The sequence below is a fragment of the Anolis sagrei genome, chromosome 1 (genome assembly GCF_037176765.1).
Source record: "Anolis sagrei isolate rAnoSag1 chromosome 1, rAnoSag1.mat, whole genome shotgun sequence".
Taxonomy (NCBI): domain Eukaryota; kingdom Metazoa; phylum Chordata; class Lepidosauria; order Squamata; family Dactyloidae; genus Anolis; species Anolis sagrei.
Window position 1 is genome coordinate 72,609,272 of NC_090021.1, and position 16,724 is coordinate 72,625,995.

General features: G+C 39.3%; 1 protein-coding gene across 2 annotated transcripts in view; it reads right to left on the reverse strand.

The window, feature by feature from the left end:
• AKAP12 (A-kinase anchoring protein 12) overlaps positions 1–16,724 on the reverse strand; it is an 82,872-nt gene that overhangs the window by 42,721 nt on the left and 23,427 nt on the right. The window contains exons 2-3 of one of the 2 annotated variants that reach the window (XM_067466018.1): positions 2,644–2,761; positions 2,271–2,372 (exon numbers count right to left, since the gene is read on the reverse strand). In XM_067466018.1, the coding sequence (XP_067322119.1) occupies positions 2,271–2,372; positions 2,644–2,761 (220 nt within the window). The remainder of the gene's footprint in view (positions 1–2,270; positions 2,373–2,643; positions 2,762–16,724) is intronic. The other variant, XM_060753561.2, reaches the window with a different exon arrangement.

Here is a 16,724-nt window from a genome sequence, read left to right on the forward strand (position 1 = left end):
ATCCAAGCCACGGAAAAAGCTTCAAAATATTAACGTAATTATTATGAAAATCTTAAAGCTATTTTGGCTTCTTGACAGTGAATTTTGTCAGCCTAAGGAAGTCACACTACATCATTGAAAGCAATGCCTCAATTCTATCTGAAAAAAATGTGCTGACAGTTTCCATTGCAGAACCAATGTCTTGCCAAAGGCTCTGGCTCTTTCCATCATACAACATAAATTATTTCCATAGAGTTAAGTAAAGTTGTGTTGCTCTCAAGCACTGTGTAATTAATGAATAAAAGTTTCAAGGAACACAAGGTCCATGCTTGCATTCTACAATTTATTTATTTATTTATTCATTCATATTAAGATTTATATACTATTTTTCCAAAACTCAGAAAGTAGTTTATAAATAAATCTACAAAAACGCTATCAAAAATTCCAAGTTAATAAGATCCAGTTAACAAATAATCATAATTACATACTATAAACTTAATACAAATGAAAGACCCAAAGGTCTCTTGAACAATTTTTAAAAAGGAATCAAAGGTCTAAGTGAAGTGATGATCCTTAAGATTGCTGAAGATGCCTAATTTTACCTTAGACAGCAATTCTTATATGAAAGGACTGAAGTCAAAAAGTCCCCTGCTTATATAAATCTGCAATCATCATTGAGAGAAAGGACCACAAGCAGGTTCTCCCCCTACACAAGATCTCAAAAGCCAAACCAATACTTGCTAGAAGAGGTGCTCTGAGGGCCCATCTAGACAGTACCTTTATCCCAGAAGCTTCTGCAGCAAACAGGAGGGTGGCCAGATGCTGTTCCCTGTAAACCCAGAAGCATTGCTACAAAAGGCAAAAAATGTGACATTTCCAGGTGTGGGAATATCGTGGTTTTGAGCTGAATATCCAGATCTTCGCATGTCTGTATGTCCCTGTAATTGGAAATCACTGGATTTTTTATCTGGTTTGTTTCCAGGTTTTAGATGCTTGTTCCTGATTGACTGGTTCCTAATAAGAAAGTGGCACTTGAGTAGAAGGCAGAAACTTTGTGTGCTTTATGAAATATGTGGAGGGCACAGTTTATCTGGCCAGGACAAAAAAACAGAACTTTTGTGGTGATCCGCATAACCGAATCTCCGCATATCCACATCTCGTGGTTTTTGGGTTTTTTTAACTGCCGGTTTCCGGTGGAAATCCTGTGGCGGCCATCTTGGGCATGTCTAAATCTCAGAATAAAGCATCAAGTTTGGACAACAGAGGCAGAAATCCCAGGACCAACAGGTCTGTATGTTGACCTCTCCTGTTGACCTCTCCTGGGATTTTTTGTCCCTCACTAAAACCTGTGATTTAGTGCTGTCTGGAAGTGCCCTAAAATACTTGAGCCCCGAGTAACTCAAAGCTTGTAAGTTAACAACAAAAACTTGAGGTCATTTGAGAAGTGAGCATGCACCCAGTTCTCTGATGAGCAACTATGAAATAGCAAGACTAGACATGAAGTTCAAGGCTACCTTGTTTGAAGTTGAATCTATTTAATTGAGTTGTTCCTGTGGGTGAATGGAACACAGGAAGGAAGAGCAATCTGATGTGGGTCTAGCTGAGGTGAGGTATCAACCTGTGACCACCTCCTCAGCCTTCCCTTGAGTGAAACACCTTACTTCCCAAAGGCAACCCAATGCTACAGGTTACTCAGCCTAGCTCTTAATCAACACTGCACTTAGCCAACTGTCAGAGTCACTGAGATACAGTATGGAGTGGGCAAAAAACAAAACCCATAGAAAGTTGGGAGGGGGGAAGAGAGAGAATTCCTACCTATCTCCAAAGGAACCAGTAAAGCCCTTATTCACCAACTGTCCATATTCACCAATTACTTATGCTATGAAACATAAGGAATGTACAAAAGCTATAGAAAGATGACTACATGAGGATATAGGAGGCATGTCTGCGCTCCTATTCCCTACAATGACCTTATCATACAGGCCACCGGAATCACTATAGATCATGGTGAATCCAGCAGTGCCTGTCAGGAAGGCATGAGAAACCCATCCCCCCATGCCTCGCATTGCCCAACTCACCAATAACCCCATCCCAAGGGGGGAAGTGTCAACTGTCCAGCTTTCCCCCATTGTTCCCACTGTGGCATACACCAGTTCCACAACAGTTTAGCCATGGAGCCCTGCTAGAAGTAGTATTACATCATGGGAGCTGGCAGGCTCTGTGGCTAAACTACTGCTGAACCGGCATATGCTGCTGAAAAAAGCCCCATCTGATGCGACCGTAAGACTTACTTGCATTGTCTGCATCAACACTTACAGGAGAAGGCATGAAACACACATCCCTGTTGAGTATTCTGAACATCTTCAGGACCTCTGTTTTAACTAGATCGACACCTTAGTATTTCAAAAAATAAACAAAAATCAGCTCTGAGGATAGCAATTCAATCCCAATATTTATTCTCTACTCCAAAATCAGTAATACCAAAAATCTAGTGTCAATTATTTATTTGGGAAATAAATCTCCAAATAAAAATCTCAGGCTCAACAATTTAAATAATAAACCAAGAGTATACATAGTATAGGAAGATGGTTGACGGCTCAACGTCCTGTTTGCCTTTTTCACAGTTCTAAGTAACATTTCCTGTTGTTGTACATATCTCCTTACCATCTGTTACGATGACTTCTGCCTGCTGTCCATTCAGCTCGTCTGGCTTGAGGCTGAGGTCCACTTGCTCTTCTGTAATGCCATTTAGACTGGATATCTGCCCATTCTTCTGTAAAGCCTGTATTGATAAAAAGGGGAAAGGGAGGAGAAACAATTCTTTCAATAATATCAAGATTTCAGCTACAAATCATTTGCAGGTTCGGTGGTCCAGGCAAAGGCAAGGGAAGATGTGAATACAAACCACATACAAAATAAATAAAGTAAACTGGGCCCAATTTTATTGGTAACAGCGGTTGGAGCTCTTATGTAGAGCATGGATTTAGGCCTATACAATTCACCTGCCATCCTCTGAAGCCCCTCAATGAGCATGCTTGCAAAGGAATCCATGGGATGGCAGGGCATAGGGCACACATGTCAAATGCAAGGCCCACAGGCCCAATCTAGCCTGCTACATCATTTCATATGGCCCACAAAGCTTTCAATGTCAGGGAAACACAGTTACATTTACACAGTCTTAACCATAACTACTGGACTGTTGAGGGAAACTATAAAGCTGATGTTGCCCTAGGTGAAAATGGGTTTACATCCTGATACAGGGTTTGGCATGGGCATCAGTTACTGCATGATTTTTTTCCTGCCATCTGATACTGAAGCAGATTCATACGAGGTGGGTTTGTTCCTAACAGCCTTCAACTCCATATTTTCTCAATGAAATCCCCAAAGTGGGGAAATGCACATGTAAGCCCCAACTTTCCCATTTCAGTTTCTTAAAGCTGTGGTCCAATGCAAAAACCACCTTACAAAATGTTGTGAGAAGGATAAAACAGGAACAAAATGGTAGACGGCAGCAAAAGTATCAATCAGAATATCCAGAAAGTAAGACAACCTATATTCCCATTCTGATCCAAATAAAAGGAAGGTTGGAAATGCCAGAATGGTGTGTCGGTTGTTCAGTCTGTCCCACTGCATTAGCACCTCCGAGTTGCTAATTCCATGTTTCACATTAATTGCCTCATTTCTCTATCCATATGTCGCAATCTAATTCAATTGTGTCTAGTTTATCATAGCAGTGTTTTCAGTCCATTTATAAGTAGCAGTTATTCAGTTCAGTTAGATTTTTGAAAAGTGTTTGGGGACTTGGACAAGAAATACAGAATGAATTAAGCACATGGGAGGATAGAAAGAAATGTATGCTTGTTTGGAGTAACTACTGCATTCATTTGTTGACATATCCCCTCCTACATTGAGAGAACATCACAAAACTCACCAAGTAAGAGGGATAACAAGTTTGTCCAAAACTAAGCTTCATAAAGGAATTACTGATCTGAACCTTGCTCTTTTACATACCAACCAAATAGTTCTCCCTAAACTATTCTGTTTCTGCCAGTCTGATGTTTTTTTAAAAAGGGAGACATTTTCTATACCAGCATTATAAACGCCATGCTTGAGAGAGAGAGAGATAATTCTTCATACAATGCCCATTCCCCTTCTAGTTTATGCATCTTTCTGACTTTTTATCTGAGGCCATTCTGGGCTATTTAGAACACTCCTGTTTTTCCACCAAGGGTCATAGTCTGAAATTTTCCCCACTCCTTCAACAAATATCTGCAAAGTCTGTCGCTGCCTATTGACTTTTGCAGTAGAAACCTGACCTACCTGAAGAGGCATTTATGGGCAATATTTGTACATATTTGCACATATAGTCTAAATGCAACTGCTAGAGACCTTTGAAGAGCAACTGAAATTTAAAGAATTTTAATGCATACACAAATGCCAATTATTTCTTAAAGAGAAAGAGGGGGAGAGAGAAATCTCAAACAGAACAGGGACACCGCTTTAACAAAGACAAGAAGCAATTTATTGAGAGTGTCATTAGAAAATGAGAACTATGGAATACTATAAGATTATTCCTTTGCAGAATAAACTCATTGACACACTATTTGCTCTTCCTGTATTAATAAACATGCAAATATTGCATATTTTGATTTCCATTATAACTTTCCACATGTGATGACATACATGAACACATTTACTGAACACATGCACAATGAAATATATGTATTCATTGAGTCATATCCTTCTTCAAATGGAAATCTGTTTCAACCAGCAGAAACTTCCATGAATGAAAGTGGTGCATTTTCCATTGCCACTTGTTCCATTTCCTCATATACATTTTATCTTCCTCAATTTTAAGTCTGAAGTAGTATCATCATTCTGACTAAGTTAAAAACAGTTCCCCATTATCCTCTGTTAACCAGGAAGATATGGCTACATCTTCCTCCAGTCATTCCTAATGACTGTCATTCCCGACATTTTTTGTGCCAGACTCCAGTCCATTCCAAGGATTCCACATACCAGGCCCAAATGCATTAGTGCTAATTTTGCCACATTGTCTTAATCCTTCTACATTGGTCTTATTCAAGATTCCTAAAAAAAGTCAGATCCAGCTGTCTGAACAACTGACTAAACTATATGACATGCTCAATATTTTTGCACACTGTTAAAACATTTGTGTTGACAGACTATTAGACACACAACTGCACCAATACCTTTTAAAAAATTCCCTCAGTAGTCACTGTATTGACTATTTCATAGAATCATTGAACTGGAAGCGATCTCGTGGGCCATCCAGTCCAAACCTCTGCCAAGAAGCAGGAAAATCGCATTCAAAGCACCCCCAATAGATGGCCATCCAGCCTCTATTTAAAAGCCACCAAAGAAGGAACCTCCACCACACTCCGGGGCAGAGAGTTCCACTGCTGAACAGCTCTCACAGTTAGGAAGTTCTTCCTAACATTCAGATGGAATCTCTTTTTCTGTAGTTTGAAGCCACTGTTTCATGTCCTAGTCTCCAGGGCAGCAGAAAACAAATTTGCTCCCTCCTCCCTATAACTTCCCCTCACATACGTGGCCATCATGTCATCTCTCAGCCTTCTTTTCTTCAGGCTAAACATGTCCTGCTCTTTAAGCCACTCCTCATAGGGCTTGTTCTCCAGACCCTTGATCATTTTAGTTGTCCTCCTCTGGAAACATTCCAGCTCGTCAACATCTCCCTTCAACTGTGGTGCCCAAAATTGGACACAGTCAGGCATGTAGGCAAGGGTTGGGGGGCTTGGGGGGCTTCCCCCCCCCCCGAAATTCTCATGGTGGTCTGCGAGAAGACCTTACTTGTACATTATTTAAACTGTTATGTTTATTCATATCATGATCTGATCACCATGCTCAATATATCCCATATGCATGGGGGTATTGGGGTAACGATACAAAAGGTTTGCTAGGGTAGACCCTCTTTCACTCAGACTCAGCCCCCCCCCCGAACCAAACTCAGCCCCCCTCCCCCCGAAACAAAATCCTGGCTACAGGCCTGGACACAGTATTCCAGGTATAGTCTGACCAAGGCAGAACAGAAGGGTAGAATGACTTTCCTGGATCTAGACACTATACTCCTATTTATGCAGACCAAAATCCCATTTCAATGTAGAATATTTCATCTCAGATTACAGAAATATCACAGTTGTCCCCAAATTTATTTATAATGAAATCTATTATTCATTAGTTGCACACACACACACACACATATTGAATTTCTTAAAAGGAAGACGGGATGGCATAAACAATCCTCTTTCCCTTTTTCACCCGTAAAATCTGAGAGGGAGTGGTCCAAGATCACCTACTGAGTTTCAGAATCATGTGAGAGCCTCAAACCTGTTATTTTCCGTCAAAATATCACACAGTCATCCATGGCCTCCACAAGAGGGAAGCTGACAGGGCTTCTGCTTTGTTCATCCAACTACAATTAATTAAAAGGGAATTTCCTACATGCGCTTTATCACCATTCACATTTTAAATTATGCTGATGGACAACACATGCAACAATACTTGTAAATATATATGAGAAAGATCTGTCAGAAGACTTTCTACATGAAAAATAGTACCAACAGTCTGTCCATCTTGTTTTATTCAACCCCCCTGTGGTACAGAGAACAGAGAGAAGACATTCCTCCATATGGAAAAAAAAATAGAAAGTTAATATTTTCTTTTCAAGCCTTACTTAAGTTGGATGACAGCAGGGGTATTTCCCTGTATTTCCCTCAAATAGAAATGCTGTGCCCAGCCAAAGCAAAATTTGTTTCTAGAAACAATACAGCAAAGTGTACTTTTCACAAAAGTATTAGGCTTACACTATTTGTGGATTCATATATGTTTCTGTCCTACCATCTGTTCAAGTGCATTTCATGGGAACACAGCCTTTTTGGTGGCTGTTCTCAGACTGTGGAGCCCCTCCCAAGAGAGATTAAGATGGTCCCATTTCTGCTCCCCTTTTGCAAGTTTTAACTGTATTTATTATACCTTAACTCCATTTTAACCATATTTCAACACAGTACTATTGATTAAAAAAAAACATTTCCTGTTTTGCATTGTGATCAGATTGTCTGGTTGTTAGTCTGCCTTGTTAGTTTATTATTTCTATCATCATCATCATCATCATCATCATCATCATCGTCTATGAAATAAAGTGATACTGTACACAGGCAACTGAATGAGCATAGTATAATACAATGGCTGGTACTGTTCATGGAATATAACTTTCTGAGTTCTGTGGAGTTGTCGCAGGTGGCAGCTCCCTTTTCTTTTCAACCCATCACTTCTTACTTCCTTTTACCCTCTTATGATGGCATGATGTTTCTGAGCATTTTCCAAGGCTGGGCAGCAGAAGAATCCAGAGGGTAAGAACTCTACTTTAGAACTTCTACCTGGGCCAGCCACTTCAAACATACTGGGTGCAGCTCTCACAGCTGTGCAATCTCACCAGAAGCATCCAGCAAGGAGGAGGTGAAAAGGAGGGCAGGAAACTTCGGCTTCTCCAGAGTGGAAGGTGCACCCTACAGACCAACTTTTCTGGCAGCAGCTACACCTCACTCCCCCCCCCCCCCCCCGCCCAAATCCTCAGTCTACTGGCAAGTAATAGCTCACACCTGACTTATGACACCACAACTGATAAAATCTATGTTCCTCTGGACTTTTACCAAACCGATCAGTAGCCTACTGCCAGGGGGGCAGGGGGTATAAAAAGAAGGGCTGAAACGCTAAGAAGAGAGAGATGGGAAGTGGGGAGGGTGAGAGAGTGAGGTGTCTATGTTGTTAATTGCAGCAATAATATGTTTCATGCTTATGTCTATGTTTGATGTTTTTATAGTTTTAATGGTTTTAATCTACAGTTATATGTTATTGATTTAGATATGTAATATTTGTATATATGTGTGAGGCATTGAATTTGCCATTTATTATGTTGTAATCCACGTTGAGTCCCCCCCCCCCCCCCGGGGTGAGAAAAGCAGTATAGAAATGGAGTTAATAAATAAATAACTAAGATGTTTGCATTTATCCTAGCTGGCTCCTAATAGTACACATGCCTGAGTTTCATGTGTTCTTTCTTTCTGCGCGGCACCTGAATTCAGTAGAAAGTGTTGTTTGGTTTTGCAAATGTCCTCTGAGCATGCAGAATGAAGTGTAATCTGAGGGGAAGTTCAGAAAGAAATAGTATGTCATTGCTCTCTTGTTATCAAAGGTGATGAGGATACTAATAAGTATTATTAGTATTATGGTGATATCTGTTAACTATCCAAGAACTAGGTAAAGATGACAGAGAAATATATTACTAGGTCATAACATTATCAGAGTGCATTTCCTAATACTTTAGATGACCTTTGAGGGGAATGCACAACAATCAATGGATCAATGCTATGACATTGCCCGGGCAACAGCTTGCAGTATGGGGGATTCTGAAACAATCGCCTCAACTTGCTCCTGAAAGGGAGGGAAAACTTGCACAATGACATGGGTTCCCATTGGGGGATTGCTTCAATGGGATTTTACTATTTTTTATTATTATTTTTTAAAAATTAAATGCCATCCAATAATAAAATTCATCAACATCTTATAGAAACAATGTATAGTGCAACATTTTGCAGGTAAATAAAAAACCCTCCGCAACAAAGAAAAAAAATAGCATTACAAAATTGTTTTAATTGTATTACTTAAAATTGGATTTTACATTTCAAAGTTAAGACATTGAAATAACATTGATATTTTATGTTCTAATCATATTTGTAATATACTAATGATTGAAGATGTAATATTGCTATCAAAACTCTGGGATTATATTAAAAGAGGGGGTGCCAAAAAGAGGTGCTAGGCAAATTTCTCTTAGAAAAATATTCTGTAGCCATTGTGCCAAAAGGACCTTTTTGCCAGTGACCAGCTGCCTCGTTTATTTTCAAGGACCAGAGGTTTCAGAAACCTTGCTTTTATATCCAAACTATACTAATATTCTAAGTATAACATTCTGAATGGCCATGCTGAGTTTTAGTCCCAAAAAAAGTGATCTTCTCAAGTTCCAATACGAGTCCCCAGTCAAATGACCTCTAAGGTCAATCTCAGAGCCCAGGTACAGATCTGGCCTACTTAAAGAAGTATGAGGAAGCTCACCCTTGCTTATTCATACTATTGTAAATGCCCTTCAAATAATAAACAGTTGTCATATACCTTTCAGAATTCAGGCACGCAAACTGTGTAGTTAATAGTTATAGACAATGAACTAGCAAAAAGGTCAGGTAGGAAGCGAGAGAAGACTTGTTCACCACAGAAAGGAAAAGCTCAACCTGACCAAGTTATAGGGAACTGAGAGCCCTTTCACACAGCCCTATATCCCAGAACATCAAGGTAGAAAATCCCACAATATCTGCTTTGAACTGGGTTGAACTGAGTCCACACTCAGATAATTAGGGATTTTCTGCCTTGATATTCTGGGATATAGGGCTGTGAGGAAGAGCCCTGAATGTCAGAATGGCTTTTCTTGGAGAATGGCACAAACCAGTTTACTAGGCTTCTGAATCTATATGTATGGAAAAGTTAGAAATTATTTTCTTGTTAATAATTCCCACCTATTTCCTGTCCTCCTGGATTACATCTCAACACTGCTATGGCTGAACACAGTTTCTTAGGGTTTTTTTTTTTAAACCAAATTTTCAATTGCAGCCATAATTTACAATGTCATCTGTTATAATAATCTTCCAGCAAATAGAGTACATAATAGATTTAAACTACCACAGGGAGCAGTAAACTATTTTTAAGAACTCCCAACATTTTTTTCACTTGTTAATTTTGAAGTTTGTTTAAACTGGAGAGAGATTTCCCAACTCAGATACCTCACCATATGCCTATTTTTAATGCTACTAATGGTTAAACTTTTTAAAACTTTAGCAATAAAACACTAGGTTATTTTGCTGGAAAAGACACAATGAAGTTGGAATGGGGTTAATAGAAAAAATAAGAATTCATTTCATTCTTTTCCATCCAACAACTTTCCCATTCCTTTAGTTCTTGCAACAACAAAAACAAAAACAGAGTCACAGTATAGGTGAGAAAACAGCAATCTGTGGCATTTGTGCTATCACTGATCTTGGCAACCCACTAGGATGGCCTCTTGCTATCACACCTCTCTGTACTGTCATAACTGCAATACTTCCCTGTTCCATAACCCAGTTTCTTAGTTCCTCATTTTATTTTCAAAAAATGATTTTGCAATTTCTGTGGAGTTTAGTTGTTTAAAAAGATATTTACATTAAATGACTGGAAGAAAGCGTGCAGGACAGGGGGCTGAAGACAATCCCATCCCCTGATGCTACCCTTGTTAACAACTGAGAAAACAAAAACTGTGTATGCATTTACCTTGAAGTCACCTGGTTTTCATAGACAAGGAATATTTAGAGGTGAGTTTGGCAGTTCCTTCCTCTGAAATATAACATATAGGGCCTAGTATTCTCTGGCAGTTTCCAATCTACTAACCAGTATTCAGTTAGCTTAGAAGATCTAGCAAGTTCTGTTGCTTCTCTGGTATTTAGGGCCTATGATTCTTTCCATTAGAATGAAAAATTCCCATCCAGTTATTTCTTGAAGCTTTTCTAAAAATCGAGCATGGGAAAATCAAACATAAAACCTGAGAAACCACTTAGAAGTGCCATTTCTGTGAAAGGTAGCATCAACATAATTTCTACATACCTTCTGCAATCAGTCTTGCAACACTTAACAAGACTTCAAACTCTTTGCACATTTAAATTTCACTTCATTACAGGATAAAAGAGTTTAAAATGCCAAAGTTAAACTAACCCAACTAAAGGAAGTCCCCGAAGAATACAGTGGGGTTTATTTTTTAAAAATCAAAGGCTTGCTCATGCTTCCACAGGCACAATTCTTTGATATCTGCAGTTTTAAATAAAATTCCTTCCTGCAGCATATCTTGATGGACCCTGGGCACAAAGATCTCTAACAGCATTATTTCACAAATAAACCCTAAATCAAATTTAGAATTTTTTTTCATTTCAGGAGAAACTTGAGAAACTGCAAGTCGCTTCTGGTGTGAGAGAATTGGCTGTCTGCAAGGATGTTGTCCAGAGGATGCCCGGATGTTTTTGATGTTTTACCATTCTAATGGGAGGCTTCGCTCATGTCCCTGCATGGGGAGCTGGAGCTGACAGAGGGAGCTCAACCGCTCTCCCCATATTCGAACTGCTGACCTGTCAGTCAGCAGTCCTGCTGGCACAAGGGGGCGTCCAGGGGCTCCCATAAAATTTAGATGATCAAGGAAGTCTATGTGGCTTTTAACCCATTTTTTCTTGCATTTTCTTGTGAAAAGAAATGTCCTTCCAAAGCTCTTGCCTTGGGAAAATGGGGGAGGGGGGAGAAATGTTAGCCCTCCAAATTTACAGGTTTATCTTTCACAGAACTGATTACTTGTATCTGACAGTAGCAGGACCTATACATCCCTCCTTTTTCCTGCTCTTCCAACAAAGCCATCCAGATTTTAATCCAGACCTCTTCATCCCACTCCTGTTCCTTCCAATTCAACTCCTCTCAGTCTCTTGTCCTTCCAACAGTGCCAGATGGATTTTAAATCCCTTGACTTAAATCCATTGATTTTAAAGCCCCTTTAAAAAAATCCTGTTCTTTTTCTCCCAATTGGCTTCTTTTCAATCCCAGTCTTGGCTGGAAAACATTTTAAAAGCTGGCTGGTATTGTTGGAGGGACAGGAGATTGAGATCAAAGGGTTGGGAGGACTTTAAAATCCGGCCAGCTCTGTTGATAGTATAGGAGATTTAGGCAGGATGATGGCAAGGAAGAGGAGTGGGGTGAGAAGGCTGATAGGTTGGAAAGGGAAGCTCAAGTCTCACTGTGGTGTTCTGGTAGCTCTGTACCATGTATATTTCCGGGGAGGCAGGGGTTGCTATATTTGCAGTTATTTTTCAGGAGTCCTGATCCTCTAATCCAAACAAATGTGGAGGGCTGACTGTTGGATTTCACAAAGTCATGTTACACTAGAGATCTGATATTTCCAGTCGCAAAACAGTCCTTTTGGCTCTCAAATGCCAGGCCCTTAGCTGTTTCTGAAGATAAAACATAACTAGTTGCAGCAAATAAGACAAGGATGAACTCCCTCTGTCAGCTCCAGCTCCCCAGGAAGACATGGAAGAAGCCCCCCACAAGGATGGTAAAACATCAAACATCCAGGTGTCACCTGGGCAACATCCTTGCACACGGCCAAATCTCCCACACCAAAAGCGACTTGCAGTTTCTCAAGTCGCTCCTGACATACACACAAAGAAGTAGAACAATACAATAAGATAAAGCCAGATAGGGATGTTCATTCTGTACTACTATTGCATGTGATCTTGGAATGCCCCTAATATTTTAACAAACATAGAGAAGTTTGCATTAGTTGCAAGAACTATATTGTCAGCAACCAGTTAATTTGCCATACAACAGTATACACTTCTTTGGAAGCAAATTATACTGAAAATAATGGGAGTTTTTTAAAATTTAGTGCCAAGACCTTTTACTACTTCTAAGTTGCACATATGTTCATTTCACTATGTCCACATTTTGAAAGACTCACTATCAAAACAAAAATAAGCATGATTGTTTTGAAATACTGTATTTTTGTGGCATTAGGCAGCATTTTTCTATGTCTGGCAGTTATGTGAATGTTTACACTAGAATTGAGCAAGCAGGAAGTGAAGCTAGGGATCACTGGAAAAGTATTAATAAGGAGGTCTCATAATATCACTATATCCAAGACATCCATAATACTAAGAATATGATTAAAACAACATGCAATTCATATTTCTGTACTCGAACAAGGAAACGGGTTAATAATTATAACCTAAATTTTGGTGGTAAGAAATCAGACAGTCCTTGTGTTAGGAGGGAATGTTCTGCAATAAAACTTGTCATAGAGAATGTAAACTTTTTCATCACTTCATTACCTCCCAGACAGAGCAAGATACAGCTAACATGTGCATCAGAAAAAATATTGCATACCTGAAGGCATTTCATACCAGTTATTTAGTGTCAATTCACACACACATAAAAACATGCACAGGATTACTGAAAGTCATGCCCCTTCTACACTGCCGTATAGTTTAGATTGTTGAAGCAGATATCATCCACAATATCTGCTTTGAACTGGATTATATCAGTCTATGCTGCCATATAATCTAGTTCAAAGCAGATAATCTGGATTTTCTGTGACAGTGTAGAAGGGGCCTCAGTTTTCACAGATGAACAACCATAAGATATAGAATGCCAAAGTTAAGACAGCAATGCATAGAAAGCCAAAGGATCATATATTCATATCCACATTGTTCTTCTGGCCCTTAATACTATAGAAAAAAGATGAATGCCTAAAAGAGGGGTTCACAGCCATCATTTCAAATGAAGCAATAGAGCAAAATATTTTATTTCCCAGCATCACTTGTCACTATGATCATTTTTCATGAGAGGCGTGAATCCTGGAACAACCAATAATACAGTCCATGAATTTTGACAACCTCCTTCTGAATAAGCAGTAGCAAATGGAGATAGTCCTACAGCCAGAGCTCACCAATAGTCAGCTGAGAGATTAAATTGGTTAGTGGCTGCTAGCTTGGTCAGTGTCACAGAGAAACCAGTATTCTGCAAGCAAGAAAGGCTGGTTTTGAATGTGATTTTCCTGCTTCTTGGCAGGGGGCTGGACTAGATGGCCCACAAGGTCTCTTCCAACTCAAGGATTCTATGATTCTATGAAGACAACAAACTTCATATCTTGCCTCTGTCACTGAAAACTTGGCATACCCATTTCAATTAAGTTATGGCAAAGGTGAGCAAAAGACAATTTATATCATATCTTTAGATCTCTGTTTCCAGTAGACTGGCAAAAGATTGCTGACTTTTTAATCAAAGACATGTGGAGGTAGCCAGAAAAAGAGAAGCTCATTTCAGTTACTGTCTTCAGTTCAAGTCCTTATTCACAAGAAACATGCTTTGTACTTTTAAGTGTCTATCTTTTATATATTATTCCTGTTGTTCCAACATTTTATAAATCTGGAGGAATCTTAATGCAGAATCCTTCATCTTACAAACAGGGAAACCAGCTATTGTTTAATTTAAACCTAATCCTCTGGGCGTTCTAAAGCCCCATCTACACTAGTGACTATATAGCGCAGTTTCATAATGCAATTTAACTGAATGAGTTTACACTGCCAGATAATGCAGTTAAACACAGTCACTATATGTGTTCAAGTCAAAGTAGTTCTGCAAATGATATGCTTTAGTAACTTATGTACCAAGAAGCTACCAGCAAGTCCAAAGCACCTTTATATCTTGCCAATCTTGCTTTGCTTTCAAAACGAAAAAAGAGCTTTGTAATAATTGTCATGACTATTAAGAATATACTAAACCAGTGGTTCCCAACCTTTTTCTGACCAGGGACCACTTGACCAGGGACCATTCTCCCAAATTAGTACCAAAAGGGTTACAAATCAGTTTTTTGGTCAGCTTTAGATTTGGTTTGGTTATTTGGGATGCTGATTCAGAAAATCACATCAGCTCCAGTTTCTGATACAGACCATATGCCATCCAGTCGTTGCCATCTGCTGACCCACAGAAAACCATATTTAATAATCTAGAACCGCGGACCTTATTTTAGGTCTCCTGGCCCACCAGTGGGCCGAGCCCACAGGTTGGGAGCCACTGCACTAAACTAAACAGTCTAGCAAAACATAATGATTGGAATTCGGAAGAGTTCCACAAGACTTTATTCCACATTTGATAATTGCTGTTGTATCTTTTGTTATAATTATATATGCATGCACACAAATTATTAAAATTAAAACAGTCACATTAACTCCATATTAGCCCCAATATATTTTCAAAGTGGCCTACCACACAAAATAGCAGGCAAATCTTCCTGTTATAAGAGTTCAATAAAATGGGGCATTGGCTTCACAGCCATGTCTGAAAGACATATTTTCCCATCTTTTTAAGATTAAAAGTCTGTATTCTGAACTCAAGAATCCTAATAAGATCAGCTAGGACAGAACAAGGAAACGGGGGTGTCAGGTTTTGGATACTTTTACTAAGTAAAGCTCTTGTAACGACAGCAGGAACACACACATGTGCAACCCATCTGCTAGGAATCACATTTTATTGTTTCAGTTTGTTTTCAGTTAAGCAGATTTCCAAGTGAACTGCAGATTTGGACTTGAACAGCACTACTTTACTTTCAATTTTATAATGTCTCAAATCTCTCATCTCACATTTCATTTCCTGTCCTGTCAAGTAAAGAACAGTGCTTTCCAGGTGAACCTTATATCAGAAAAGCAATATGATAGTGGGTTTTTTTTAAGTTTACAAATTACATATTTAATATCAGAATAGCAGAATTGTGTAGTACAAAAAGTATGTGGTGCAATAGTTCTTTAAACCTAAACAGCATTTTCTGAAATGTCTGTTAAGAGCTTAATGCCCTCATGCTTATGAACATAAAGAACATATAAACATTTTAACTGGTTTCTCTCCCTCTAGTTTAAGGAGTTTTGGCATTCTCACAGATTGTAATTAGACCTCTGATATAAAACAAAGATTGTTGTAATCATATCACATGAATAATTTGTTTATGTGTAACCAGGCATGTAGCTGGGGGGGGGGGGGGCTTGAGAGGCTTCAGCCCCCCCCCCCCCGAAATTCTCATGGTGGTTCGCGAAAAGGTCTTATTGGTGCATTATTTAAACTGTTATGTTTATTCATATAATTATCTGATCACCATACTCAATATATCCCATATGCATGGGGGTATTGGGGTAACGATACAAAAGATTTGCTAGGGTAGACTCTCTTTCACTCAGACTCAGCCCCCCCCCCCACACCCGAAACAAACTCATCCCCCTCCCCATTGAAATCCTGGCTACGGGCCTGTGTGTAACATTACCCATGTCTGCTAACTAGGTTGTATTAGTTGCTGCTGCTGCTCCACCCAACTCCAGCTGCCTCTACAGTGCCCTGCTTTGGGGCCATGTCTCTCCAGCCTTCAGCTTCTTCTCCTTCCTCCATTGCTACCTCCCCAGCAGCTCCTATTCCTGAATTGAGAAACATGATCTCCAGAGTCACTGCCACCTCAGCTTTACATGCCCCAGCTGCTGCCACAATCAGCATTGCCCAGGAATAATGGAAACATGTGTGGCATATAGAAAGAGGGAGGGCAGGTCCCATGCACTGCCATCAACACCTCAGGTGACCAGCCTCCAAGGCTGAGGAATTCCTATTGAATACTTGATTAACCCATCTCTATGCAACTGGGTGATGAGGGGGGTTCATTTAATAGGGGTTGCTATACTTTCCCCCTTGTTTTATTTTTAAAAAATTTCAAATAATTTGATTCAAAGCTTGATTGCTTTTATATTTTTTAATTTTTTATGGTAGAAGCAATAAGTATAGTCAGAAAAAATAGTGGAATCTTAAAATCCAGTAGTAATAGAAAAGATGTAAGTGCTTTGTTAAAATTACACACTATTGAATGCACACTCACTGCTCTAGGTTCCCTTTCTATATAGGCCAAATTAAATGAACCCTTTTCCAAATTACAAAAAATTACAAAATATACTATCGGCATCTACAATGAACTATTCTTCATTTTGCTGAACTATTTCCTTTATATATGGTACATCTAAGCACTATAAAAATGTCGGGGAGCTACCCTGATGGACCAA